The sequence below is a fragment of the Staurois parvus genome, unplaced genomic scaffold (genome assembly GCF_062004578.1).
Source record: "Staurois parvus isolate SC_StPar_1 unplaced genomic scaffold, SC_StPar_1.0 ptg000314l, whole genome shotgun sequence".
NCBI lineage: Eukaryota > Metazoa > Chordata > Amphibia > Anura > Ranidae > Staurois > Staurois parvus.
This window is the reverse complement of record NW_028318110.1, coordinates 3361163-3375152: the sequence shown is the minus strand read 5'-3', so window position 1 is coordinate 3375152 and position 13990 is coordinate 3361163. Positions and strand designations below refer to the sequence as shown.

At 38.4% G+C, this 13990-nt stretch overlaps 1 protein-coding gene across 1 annotated transcript in view; it reads right to left on the bottom strand.

The window, feature by feature from the left end:
- The window catches only part of LOC149457556 (laminin subunit alpha-4-like), a 148210-nt gene that overhangs the window by 66212 nt on the left and 68008 nt on the right, over positions 1 to 13990 (bottom strand). Inside the window, exons 8-11 of the mRNA XM_089683540.1 lie at positions 11595 to 11687; positions 6246 to 6397; positions 5133 to 5243; positions 131 to 242 (exon numbers count right to left, since the gene is read on the bottom strand). Of these exons, the coding sequence (XP_089539666.1) occupies positions 131 to 242; positions 5133 to 5243; positions 6246 to 6397; positions 11595 to 11687 (468 nt within the window). The remainder of the gene's footprint in view (positions 1 to 130; positions 243 to 5132; positions 5244 to 6245; positions 6398 to 11594; positions 11688 to 13990) is intronic.

The window sequence follows — 13990 nt, the reverse complement described above, 5'->3', positions numbered from 1 at the left end:
ACACTGAAATATGTTCTTGTGTTTCGGGGATGCTTCCGTAATCATGACCTCTGGACCTACAATTCATTTCTTGCATATTGCTGAACGATACAAACTAAAATAACAGTATAAAAAAAAATATGCTCCGTACCATTAACCTCATCTTCTATGTCACTAACTTGTTCTGCAGTTAACTTTGCATGGCTCATCGTTTTCATAGTTTCCTTGTGTATCAGCTGGCCTTTCATCTCTGCAAGATTTCCCTGCAAATGGCCAGTGTCAGCATAAGTTCACAATGTCATAATCCGTAAAAGTACACAGTACATTCCATGCACAGCTGGATGCATACTGCCCCCCCATGATACCACATTAAACATTAATCACATGGAGGCATATATTCAAAATGTATTGCTGTGAACATACACATGACATACAAATTATGTTACAATATTTACTTGAATATATTTTTAATAATAAATAAACTAACCAATGAAAATACACTAAATCATAAAGCAACTACTTAAATTGACAGCTAGAGATTTAAAAGAAACCATCACTGTACATAAAAGGAGGTATTTGACTTTTACGTAACTGCTGTGTCACATATTTCTGGGCTAGCTGCCCAGTTAAGTTAAAATATTAAAGTGTACGTACAACCACAACTTTTTTTTTTTATAGAGTGTGTAACGGTGAAGTCCTGGCCATGAGTGGTAGGCACCAAGTCCACCCTCAGCTTCCCCCGCCAGGCTCAAAATACAACAAATCATTATTCTTTACAGTAGGGAAGGGTTAAACCCCCCTGGTAAGTATAATGGTTAAAAACCCTGCTAGTTTATTTTTTGCTGTCTGTGTACCATTAGGAAAATTTCTGTCCTAGAAACGTAACAGCTATTAGAGGAAATTTCCTTAAGTTGATAAATTTTTCTCTCAGACAGTTGTCCCTTGAACAGAAATATTTCATGTCATATTCTAGGGATAACTCAAAAATGTTAGATTTTCCCCCATTTTCTTTCTCAGGGACAATGGTCAACAGGACAAAGAGAGGGGACCCAGACAGCAATCTCTATCCCTTGCCCAATCCAAAATGTAAAAAGGTTTTGCCTGAAGGCTCAAAATGGTGCAGGTGCTAGTGTTCTTTTATAGGTTTACAGTGGATTACTTGTTGAGTCACCTGTATAATTATATTATTAATTAAGTATATACCATATATATAATTTATATATATTTAGTTTTATTCAAATATCATTATATATATATATATACTTTATTGCCAAAAGTATTGGGCCATCTGCCTTTACACAAACATGAACTTTAATGGCATCCCCGTCTTAGTCTGTAGGGTTCAATATTGAGTTGGACCATCCTTTGCAACTCTTCTTGGAAGGCTGTCCACAAGGTTTAGGAGTCTATGGGATTGTTTGACCATTCTTCAAGAAGCACATTTGTGAGGTCAGGCACTGATGCCAGATAAGAAAGCCTGGATTGCAGTTTCCACTCTAATTTATCCCAAAGGTGTTCTATTGGGTTGAGGTCAGGACTCTGTGCAGGCCAGTCAAGGTCCTCCACCTCAAACTCGCTCATTCATGTCTTTATGGACCTTGCTTTGTGCACTGGTGCGCAGTCATGTTGGAACAGGAAGGGGCCATCCCCAAACTCTTCCCACAAAGTTGGGAGCATGAAACTGTCCAAAATGTCTTGGTATGCTGACGCCCCACAGCATAATCCCACCTCCACCAAATTTTACACTTGGCACAATGCAGTCAGGCAAGTGCCCTTCATCTTGCAAATTTTATCTTAATATTTTGGACATGTGTAGTATGCCCAGCCCCTCCTGCCTTGAAGTTCCCTAGCTGCATAGGACAGCCAGGACTTTTCTTTACACAGGAGAAGTTTTTTTGCTCTTGTGTAAACTGACCCAGAGAACAGTGTTGGGAGTGTCAAAAAGAGTTACTGTACAATAAGGCAATGCTATTATTGCTTCACTGTAACTTCTCTGGATCATTCATAGCAGATCAAAGGGATTACATTAGATTTGCATACAATGTCAGTTAAAAGAACCTTGCAAGTCAAAAAGTAAAACAGTGAAAAAAAAATGCTCCTACTTAAAGCAGAGCTCCACCAAATAGGGGAAACTTCACTTGCCTGCTTCTTCCCCCCCTCCACTGCAACATTTGGCACCCTTTGGGGGGGAGAAGGTAACTGGTTTTGAAAGATACCTGCTTCTACTTTTAGCTCAGTGTGCTGCAGCAAACCTTAACACTTCACAGGTCCCAGAAAACTGCGGCCCATTCACAAAGTACAGCTTCACACATGCACAGTAGGAAAGTGATTGTGAAGCTGCAAGGCTTCACTGCCATCTTCCCTTAGTCAAGATGGTGGCACCAGCACCTGATAGCCGATTGAAGAAAAGGCTTGGGGTGAGGACACCACTGCATTCTTGGACAAGTAAGTGCCCTAATATTAATTTACATTTTTTTTAGGGGGCTGGAACTCCTCTTCAACTCTTTAGCTAACCGTTATCAGTGCTAATTTCTTTCCCTTTTTATCTATTATATTGATGCTGATTTTTTACCTTTTATAATTGAACTTTCTTTTTTAAATTTTCCTTTGTTTGTTGCTTAATTTTGCTAGTGACACATTTTAAAAAAAGTGCAAAATTTAAAAAAAAAGGCTTTATTCAATTTGTAAATAACTTTGCTGTGCTTGGTAAGCATATGTTCAGACTATTGCAGGCAGTGTGGCCCACATTTGCTCAGGCATGGATGCCCATTTGATTGAATAAGCTGCTGTGCCCATTTTTCCCAAAGGAAAAAGGTGCATGCACCTTTTTAGAAAAGTGGTTTTAGAAACCACATGGTCTTTTTGACCATGTGATTTCCCTGTGGTTCCTGCACTTGCAAATGAGCTGTGGGTTGAGATGCGTGGAGATGCCATTCAGAATGAAAGACAGCTCCACGCATCCCGTAAGAGAAGTGCAATTTGGTTGTGGGTGTGGGAACAGCTACAATTCCTACACCCTCAACTAGCCCGCAGACTGCAGGCAAGTGCGAACCTAGCCTAATAGTAACAAAATGTTAGTGTTGGGGAAATTATAGAATAAAATGTGCACTTATCAACAGGAATGCTTGTTGGTTCAAAACTAATACTGGTAAAATTATGTTTGTTTTGGACCTTTTGCTTATAGACTGCAAAGAAAAAAAAATGTTTTCAAGACACTACCAGCAAAAGAATCCCATGTTCTTACTGAATAAAACAATATATATATCACATTGTTACCTTAGGTTAATGGCAAATACATAGACCCATAAATGAAATGTAAAAATTGCTTCAGTCCATAAAGGGATATGCAGAGCCAAACTGGATATATATATATACAGTCAGGTCCATAAATATTGGGACAACGACACAAATCTAACATTTTTGGCTCTATACACCACCACAATGGATTTGAAATGAAATGAACAAGATGCGCTTTAACTGCAGACTGTCAGCTTTAATCTGAGTGTATTTACATAAAAATCAGGTGAACGGTGTAGGAATTGCAACAGTTTGCATATGTGCCTCCCACTTATTAAGGGACCAAAAGTAATGGGACAGAATATTAATCATAAATCAAACTTTCACTTCTTAATACTTGGTTGCAAATCCTTTGCAGTCAATTACAGCCTGAAGTCTGGAACGCATAGACATCACCAGATGCTGGGTTTCATCCCTGGTGATGCTCTGCCAGGCCTCTCCTGCAACTGTCTTCAGTTCCTTCTTGTTCTTGGGGCATTTTCCCTTCAGGTTTGTCTTCAGCAAGTGAAATGCATGCTCAATCGGATTTAGGTCAGGTGAGTGACTTAGCCATTGCATAACATTCCACTTCTTTCCCTTAAAAAACTCTTTGGTTGCTTTTGCAGTATGCTTTGGGTCATTGTCCATCTGCACTGTGAAGCAGCGTCCAATGAGTTGTGAAGCATTTGGCTGAATATGAGCAGATAATATTGCCCGAAACACTTCAGAATTCATCCTGCTGCTTTTGTCAGCAGTCACATCATCAATAAATTCAAGAGAACCAGTTCCACTGGCAGCCATACATGCCCACGCCATGACACTACCACCACCATGCTTCACTGATGAGGTGGTATGCTTAGGATCATGAGCAGTTCCTTTCCTTCTCCATACTCTTCTCTTCCCATCACTCTGGTACAAGTTGATATTGGTCTCATCTGTCCATAGGATGTTGTTCCAGAACTGTGAAGGCTTTTTTAGATGTCGTTTGGCAAACTCTAATCTGGCCTTCCTGTTTTTGAGGCTCACCAATGGTTTACATCTTGTGGTGAACCCTCTGTATTCACTCTGGTGAAGTGTTCTCTTGATTGTTGACTTTGACACACATACACCTACCTCCTGGAGAGTGTTCTTGATCTGGTCAACTGTTGTGAAGGGTGTTTTTCTTCACCAGGGAAAGAATTCTTCAGTCATCCACCACAGTTGTTTTCCGTGGTCTTTCGGGTCTTTTGGTGTTTTTGCTATCTCTCTGATGGGTTTGTTTTGTTTTTTCAGCCTAATGATAGCTTGCTTCACTGATAGTGACAGCTCTTTGGATCTCATCTTGAGAGTTGACAGCAACAGATTCCAAATGCAAATACACACTTGAAATTAACTCTGGACCTTTTATCTGCCCATTGTAATTGGGATAATGAGGGAATAACACACCTGGCCATGGAACAGCTGAGAAGCCAATTGTCCCATTACTTTTGGTCCCTTAATAAGTGGGAGGCACATATGCAAACTGTTGTAATTCCTACACCGTTCACCTGATTTGGATGTAAATACGCTCAAATTAAAGCTGACAGTCTGCAGTTAAAGCACATCTTGTTCGTTTCATTTCAAATCCATTGTGGTGGTGTATAGAGCCAAAAATGTTAGAATTGTGTCGATGTCCCAATATTTATGGACCTGACTGTATATATATATATATATATATATATTTAAAAAATTTGTATTGGTTATTATTAGCAGCCTATGTTTATACAGTATATTCAATTGATGGCTATGAAAATTATTCTGGTTGAGTTTTGAAGCAACCTTAAAAATTTAGTAAATCAAGCAATTACCTGTGAATGTACTAATATGAAAACAGCGTATGAAGTCTATATTATACTAACCTTCTCAGCAAATTCATTGACTTCTGCTTCAATGAGTTCCACTTCTGTTTCAATGTTAGAAATCTGGAAATCTTCAAACAATGATTGGTTCTTCTTATCTTGCAGTTTTTCCTTTAATTGATACAATTGAAGTGATAACATTTTGTAGTATGTTTACAAAACAGAAGGTTAATGCAATATACTGTATGTAGTACTTAATGAAGCCAATGATATATATCTACTTGCATTTATAAATACATCATAGCAATATCAGCAGAACTCCAAAGGCAGCCAAAAGGACATGATACAGGCTGATATGACTGGTACACTTGTCCTTACACATGAGTACATGCAAATAAGGTTTCTACAGTGTGGGATTTTTATGGTACCAAAAGAAGAAGATCATATCTCATTAGTGATACATGTGAAAGCCACCAGAGCAAGCAATGTTTAGATGAGATTATATCAAAGAACAACAACCTACAACCCTGAGCCCCAGTTTTAAATCCATCCTTGTGTGCCCCATCTCTTTTGCTCTGCATGGTTAATACTTTTCCTTGGTGATTACAACACAATGCCTATGAATTTTATTGACACCACCTATAGTTATTAAAAGCAAAGAGAAAGTTCCTCTGTCCATAGAAATCCCCTAAAATATAAAGTGACTCTTAAGATCTACCCAAGTATTTATATGTATGGGGGAAACAGGTCACTTACAAATAAAATAGTGTTGTAATGTTTACATTGTATATGTAATCTTGTAAATAATGTTTTAACTTTGTTTTTTTTTAATGGTTGAACTGGATGGACTTTTGTCTTTTTTCAGCCAGACTAACTATGTAACTTTTTGTATATTCAACTTTTGGAATGAGATGATAATCTTTGCTTTTTATTATATCGTTTTGGTGCTTGTACTGTATATCTATGACTGGTGAGATACAATATCAGTATGACACAAAGTATGTTGTGCCTTTTTGGAATGAATATAGGCCAAGCCTTTTCTCATAATGTTTTTGAAGAAACTCTTTTCACTAAATGCATTGCTATGAGATATTACATTAGAAATATTATTACCAAGACAGCAATCAATGGCAAACTGTAAACCAGTAAAGTAAAAATGATCAGAATCAATACCGTGAATAGAATGACCGATGAGTTAATGCCACTGAGAAGTCTGTTAACTGCCACTCCAGTGGATATATTCCCTATTGTTGACCTGGTTTCATTTATTAGTAAATCACTGATTCTAAGGTCATCAATTAGGTCCCAGATACATTTATCACAATCTAGTAAAATAGGAGAAATTTTTTTTAGCTCCAGTATATGTACAGAACAATATGTTTATGTATAGCATATAGAACATTTTTAATACTGTAATTTATAAAGTAAGGCACACATGTACATATTATTTTATATCAACACATTCAAAAGATTGGGATTTTGTAGACAGAAACGTGTGACAGCATTATAACTTGACAAAGTATTTAGGTGTATTTTCTTTTTGTTTTTGTACATACAAAAGCAATAAACAAGAAACAATAGTTATGTGAAGTAACAAGGCTAGCTTTGCCATCATTGCCCCATTGGGGAAATTTCCCTTCATATCCTGTCCTATAGCCAAAACAGGAAGTGAAAGGAGATCCCTCTAAAGTGAGGGAATCCCAGTGTCACCAGAACTATTGTCCCCATTGGAAGATTTCCCCTCTATTAGTGCCCTGATGTCAACCCAAAATTTGGGATTTTCTTTTACTTTCACTTTCAATAATAATGGTAAACAGGATAAATCGAAAGGGTGAATCTCCCTAATGGAGGTACAGATGGCAATAAAAACTGACAGGTGTTCTAATCCCTCCCCCCTCCAACAAAACTAAAAAAGGTTTTGCCTAAAGTTACACTTTAAGTAAAACAGTAAGATCAGTTTTGAAATAACTGAAGTTAACTTCAGACTTAACTGCAATCCAATCCAGGAGAAAGTGTTTTATCAATTTCAGGATAGGAAACCCAGTCACCCCAGATTTTGTTGAATTTAGTAAGTCATCCCCTGGCCTCTAAGATTATTCTACTGTAGAGGGGAAACATATTATTCATTTAATGTTTCCACGCATTGATATCAAGAGTTTCAATAGACATCCAATGTTGGACTATTGTTTTCTTAACAGAAAAAGGAAACGGTGGTATACAAAGTTTTTTATTGGTATCTAAATCCATATCACTAAAAATACCAAAAAGACATCACTCTGGGTTACAGATATTGGGTATTAGAAATCTATGAGCAAATAATTCAGTGACAGATAACTAAAAAGGCCCACTTTTAGAGCATCCTCAGACCATATGTAGGATGTTTCTACTAGAGCCTGGAATTTATAGCAAATGGGGGCACATAATTTGACCATTTTGAAAAGAATAAAAGTACTGAGTTTTCTCTCACAGATATATTGTAACTGTGCCAACGTAAGAGGACATATAAGTCCTGCTCACTCAAAACCTGTAGTAGGGTGCCATAAATTCTATTGATCAATTGCAGTTGGGCTGGAGTAAAACAGCTTCCAATGCAGATGAGTAAAAAACTACATCACATTGGCCAATCTGAGACTCATCAGTGTGTCTGAGTTGAAGATACCAGGTGTCTCCTGTTAAGTAGAGGGAAGGATTAAGAGATATTCCATGTGTACAGTTGATGGAACCATTAAAACGTGTTCAAGCCTTGGCTTGCACCAAATGGAGTTATTGGGGCAGATGGTCGGGGTCAATTATGGAAGAATCTGCAGACATTGTTTGTAAAATTTAAGGGACATAGCCAGCAGCGGACTGACAACTCATGGGGCCCCCCGGGCAATAGGGGATCATGGGACCCCTGTGTCCTTGCCCAAACTCAGAAAAGCCTATGAAAAAGGTACCAAGGGCATCTCATGGGGCCTCCTACTGACCCCAGGCCCTCGGACAGTGCCCAAGTTTCCAAATGGTCAGTCTGCCCCTGGACATAGTTAAGATGGAGACACCACAAGCAGAGTTAACAGTTCATTCTATTTCACACTTTGTATGCTATTTCATTGCTGTATTTAATACAGCATCTCTACTGAAATGTTTGATTTTTGAATTTTTCTGTCCTATGTTTTAATGTTCTTTAGATTTGTTTGGGGGCAAAATACACAACTGGGTTATTTAATCTACAGGCATATGTAATAATTTACCACAGTATATAACACAAATGACTATAGACTATGCCACTAGTGGTTGGCAGACCCTAAAGAACATTTGTACTTCACCAACAAACGTTGGCAAGCATATAGAGATTGCTGTACACAAGGTTGTAACCCTCAGAAAGCAACAGTTAGCTTGCAAATAAAAGACTGAAGCAATTTGCCAACTTCCTAGGCAGAAATGCAATCTGTAGAACTAGCAAAATCAGGCAGGCAGCATGCAGACAGATGGCATCACAAGCAGAGGTAGGGCTGTCAAATACAAGCAGTAAAGCAAAGGTAGACAAATAATTGAATCAAGAAGATAGGGTGGTGGTGGGAAGACAATATGAGTCATAGCTCAGTACACTACCACGGATCAAATTTTCATGCATTTCACCAATCCTAGGGCAAGCTACTCATCCTTGCTAGTTTTGCGTATATCTAAAGGCAATAAAACCAGCTGTTCATAATAAAGCAAACAGAGAATCCTAGGTAGTGCAGGTAAAACAACTGTTACTAAACAGAATAAGAATACAAATGCACTTATAAAATTACACTCTCCCAGCCCACTGCTTTCCAGAGCCATCAAGAAGGCAGGGGGTAGCAGTTAAACCCACAGAGGAGACCAGAGCTATCACAAGCAGCTCTACTGATTACAGGAGAGCTAAGGATCTACATTTACCTAACCTAGCACCTATCTAGGAGTGTGCTACACCAATATAAAATATAAGAGAAAACAATATTGTACTTTATTCAGTAATTTGTGGACTCTATCAAATTAAAAATTTTAACAAAAAAATACATTACATTTTGAGGATAGCATTTTTAACAGTGTACTTGAAATCTAGTTTTAATATATCTACTGCTCAGAAAAAATTAAAGGAACACTTTTAATCAGAGTATAGCATCAAGTCAATTAAACTCCAGGGATATTGATCTGGTCAGTTAAGTAGCAGAGGGGATTGTTAATCAGTTTCAGCTGCTTTGGTATTAATGAAATTAAAAACAGGTGCACTAGATGGGCAACAATGGGATGACCCCCAAAACAGGAATGGTTTTACAGGTGGAGGCCACTGACAATTTTTTCCCTACTCATCTTTTCTGACTGATTTTCACTAGTTTTGCATTTGTCTACGTTTGGTGTCACTACTGGTAGCATGAGGCGATGCCTGGACCCTACAGAGGTTGCACAGGCAGTTCAATTCCTCCAGGATGGCACATCAATACCTGTCATTGCCAGAAGGTTTGCTGTGTCTCCCAGCACAGTCTCAAGAGCATGGAGGAGATTCCAGGAAACAGGCAGTTACTCTAGGAGAGCTGGACAGGGCCATAGAAGGTCCTTAACCCATCAGCTCCTTTGTGCAAGGTGGAATAGGATGAGCACTGCCAGAGCCCAACAAAATGACCTCCAGCAGGCCACTGGTGTGAATGTCTCTGACCAAACAATCAGAAGGAGACTTAATGAGGGTGGCCTGAGGGCCTGACATCCTCTAGTGGGCCCTGTGCTCACTGCCCGGCACCACAGAGCTCGATTGACATTTGTCATTGAATACCAGAATTGGCAGGTCCACCACTGGTGCCCTGTGCTTTCCACAGATGAAAGCAGGTTCACCATGTGCACAGACCTGAAAGGGTCTGGAGAAGCTATGGAGAATGTTATGCTGCTTGTAACATCATTCAGCATGACCGTTTTGGTAGTGGGTCTGTGGAGGTATATCCAAGGAGGGACGCACAGACCTCTACAGGCTAGACAATGGCAACTTGACTGCCATTAGGTATCGGGATGAAATTCTTGGACCCATTATCAGACCCTATGTTGGTGCAGTGGGTCCTGGGATCCTCCTGGTGCATGACAATGCCTGGCCTCATGTGGCGAGAGTATGCAGGCAGTTCCTGGAGGATGAAGGAATTGATACGATTGAATGGCCCCCACGCTTGCCTGACCTAATTTCAATAGAACACCTCTGGGATATCATGATTCAGTCCATCCGATGTTGCCAGGTTGCACCACAGACTGTCCAGGAGCTCAGTGATGTCCTGGTCCAGATCTGGACGGAAATATACCAGGACACCATCCGTCGTCTCATTAGGAGCATGCCCTGACGTTGTCAGGCATGCATACAAGAACGAGGGGGCCATAAAAACTACTGAGTACCATTTGGAGTTGCTGCAATGAAATTTCAGCAAAATGGACTAGCCTGCGGCATCATTTTTTCACTTTGATTTTCGGGGTGTCTTTGAATTCAGTCCTCTGTAGGTTGATCATTTTCATTTCCATCAGAAGTTGGGCATCCTTACCTTCCTAACACATTACCCAGTCCATATCAGTGTAAATATCCAGCATGATATTTTTCCCCTTTGAGATCTGATGTGTTTCAAAGTGTTCCTTTAATTTTTTTGAGCAGTGTAGTATAAAAGTGTTCCTCACCTTTTTGCTCAATGCTACACATTTCTGTGAGCCCTCTCAGCATAGATTATACAGAATAGCAAAGCAAAACATAGCACACCATTCTTCTGAACACCTTCACATTACAGCCACATTCAAGAGAGTGCTTAAACACTGAGTGATGCCAGGACTGAGATCATTAACTCTGGAACTCATGTTTGTGTATATTAGTATATTTTTACCTTCCAGGGCACAACACTTTTTTTTGCACTACTAGTGGTCTATTTAGTCCAGGGGCGGACTGACCACTCATGTGGCCCCTGGGCAATAGGGGATCATGGGGCCCCTGTGTCCTTGCCCAAACTCAAAAAAGCCTATGAAAAAGGTACCAGGGGCATCTCATGGGGCCCCCTACTGACCCCGGGCCCTCGGGCAGTGCCCGAGTTTCCAAATGGTCAGTCCGCCCCTGATTTAGTCTATTGATATCTGGAAAGTAATATATATATATATTTATATATACACAAGATACATATGTCATATATAGATATATTGAATGGATTGAGTGTGTATACCAAAAGAATGAAAACAGTAGTAAAAGTCAAACTTGGAAACATTATTCAAAGGCTTCAGTTTGACAGTGCTTCTGTATTTAATCAGTTTAAAAAGCTGTAGGCTCTCTAGTTTGCTGTAATAAATCACAGGTAATATTTCACAGGTTTATATTCTTCCTGTGGTCTTTCCTGTTTTATATTTCTAACCCTTACTGCACCATAAATCAAGGTATAAATAGGGATAACAGCTGATATTGAGTAATGCATTATTCTCTAGGTGACCCTTGACTGCATTTTCTTCCATATAAATTTGAAGACAGACTTTGAAGATACAAACAGTCTTTATCTTTACTTTACAACTTACCAAATGAACAGTCTGATCCACTTGGGGAATCAGGATCCTCTAATAGACATTCTCCTGTTTTATTGTTACATGGTCCACCACCACAGTTGCATTCTAGAAGACATTCAAACAGGGTAATAATTATACACAAAATGAGTAACTTACTCTAGAACAGGAAAGACATACACATGTTTAAGATTGCACAGAATGTCAAACATCTGTGCATTTCTCATCACTATGTAAAGTGATAGACCTATGTGAATTGCTTTAACTGTGAATTCTAAATAGCAGCAAATATTCATTAGCTACAACAGTGGTACACCAGCGTTTTGCTGTTCTAGGATTTTTTTTCTATTAAAGTGTAGAAAAGATTATAAATATAGGCTTGGCGTAAAAACCCTAAAAATGTTTTTACTTATTCACTACAGTTGTGATGAACTGATAAAGGGTACTCTTGACCTTTTTACCTGTACACTGGGGCAGAGGGAAGTGTCTATCTAATAAATGTAAGTTGCACACAACCCCTCTGAATTTTTTCTCTACCTCCTTATAGCGGTATTAAATCCAAAAACAAACATTTATTATATTGCAGCATATTAATTCTTAGATGTGATGGCTACATCAGAGTTTTTGGGCTTTAAGTCCATTATTTTCACCAAGTGAACTGGCCAGTAAGTCTGTTGTTTTTCAACAGAGCGAGCCATTCTGCATCTGTAGCAGTTACCACTAACAGGAGTGCTTACAATGATCAGCTTTTATTTACATATAACATACAATCCTGCGCTATAATATATATGAAACCCCCTGATAGTAAGACAATCAATAAAGAATAAGAAGCCTTAATATTGCAGGCAACAATATATCAAATAATAAAACATAAAAATGTGGCGCATTTTTATGTTTTATTTTTTTATTTACATATGTAAAACCTTTATCCCAAAAGGAAAAAAACTTGCTGTAAGGCCCCTTTCACAAGAGTGGACCAATTGGGTCCGCCTGTCCGTTTTTCAAGCGGACCTGATTGGATGCTCCATTGCTCTCTATGGAGTGGCGGGTGTAAAATGAGATGAGATGTGTCCGTTTACATCCGCCTGCATCCGATCCTTTCCACCAAAAACAGATGGATGGGGATCCGTTCCCCATCCATCTGGCAGATTGGATGATAGTCGGATGAAAATGGACAGGCGGTCCATTTCCATCCGACAGCCCATAATGGACAGCGGACTGTGTCCGCTGTCCATCCTGCATAAGTTGAGCGGACACGGACTTGTCATCCACTTGCTCAGTGATGATCAGCGGGCAGATCCCCCATTGGGCAAGTGGATCCCCGCATGAAGGGAGCCTACTTGGTTAGAAAGTTTTATCTGGAGTGTGGCTTCAGTTTGTTAGTATATCTAAATCTGCTAGTATATCTAACACTCCTCTCCCCCAAGAATAAAAATACTGCTATCCAAAGGTGCTTCTGTGCTCCCCCATCTAGAGTGTAGGCACTCTAACACAGGTGTGTTACTGGCAGGAATATATTCTTCAGATTTTTTTTAACATATAAAAAAGTAATTTTAACATATATTTTTACATTTATTTGTAAATGCATTCTAAAAATGTAGATTTCTATTTTTAAAAACATACAGTATATTTGAAATGTATTTTTAAAAATATTTTTGATATATTTTATAATAAAAATGCATTTCAACATGCAGTATATATATATATATATATATATATATTTTTTTTTTTTAATGAAATATATTGAATATTGCCAAAATTGCAGCATTTCAAATATATATCAATATATTTGGGAAGAATATTTTAAAAATATATTTCAAATATATTTTTCTTCCATGTGGGTAGTTCTGCTTTAAAGTCCTGTGTACAAGAAGTTTTGCTTACTTCAATACTTCTTTTCTCTTCCTAAAAGTCAATAGAAATATATGTACATCTCAATGTTTAATTTTTAACTTTGAGTGGAATTTTCCTTAATTTAACTATAGTCAATTCTACTATTGAAAATAAATATATCCTTTATAGCATGAGTGCTCAACCTGTAGTCCTCCAATTGTTGGTTGAGCATCCATAGCAACAGTAATTCTTGTTCAGCTATCATGATTAATAAGTGTATATGCTTTTGTTGATGCTTTAATGTAATAGTTCAGTTTTTGTATGCAAAACTAAGTGGACATTTTGGATGGGGCTCTGGCAGACTTGGTAAGGCCAAATATGACAATTATCTACATCAAAGGAAAGCTGTCCTATTTAAAACTACCTGTAGAATACATACTGTAACCCTTAATACTCTGGTGCAAACTAATTTATTTTGGTAAAGTCCTGGAGAGAGCTTTCAATTTCCAGCCATATCTATGCAAATATGGCTGACTTCTAGGAAAGTTATGATATTCTGCTTTTATAAAGCTGACATC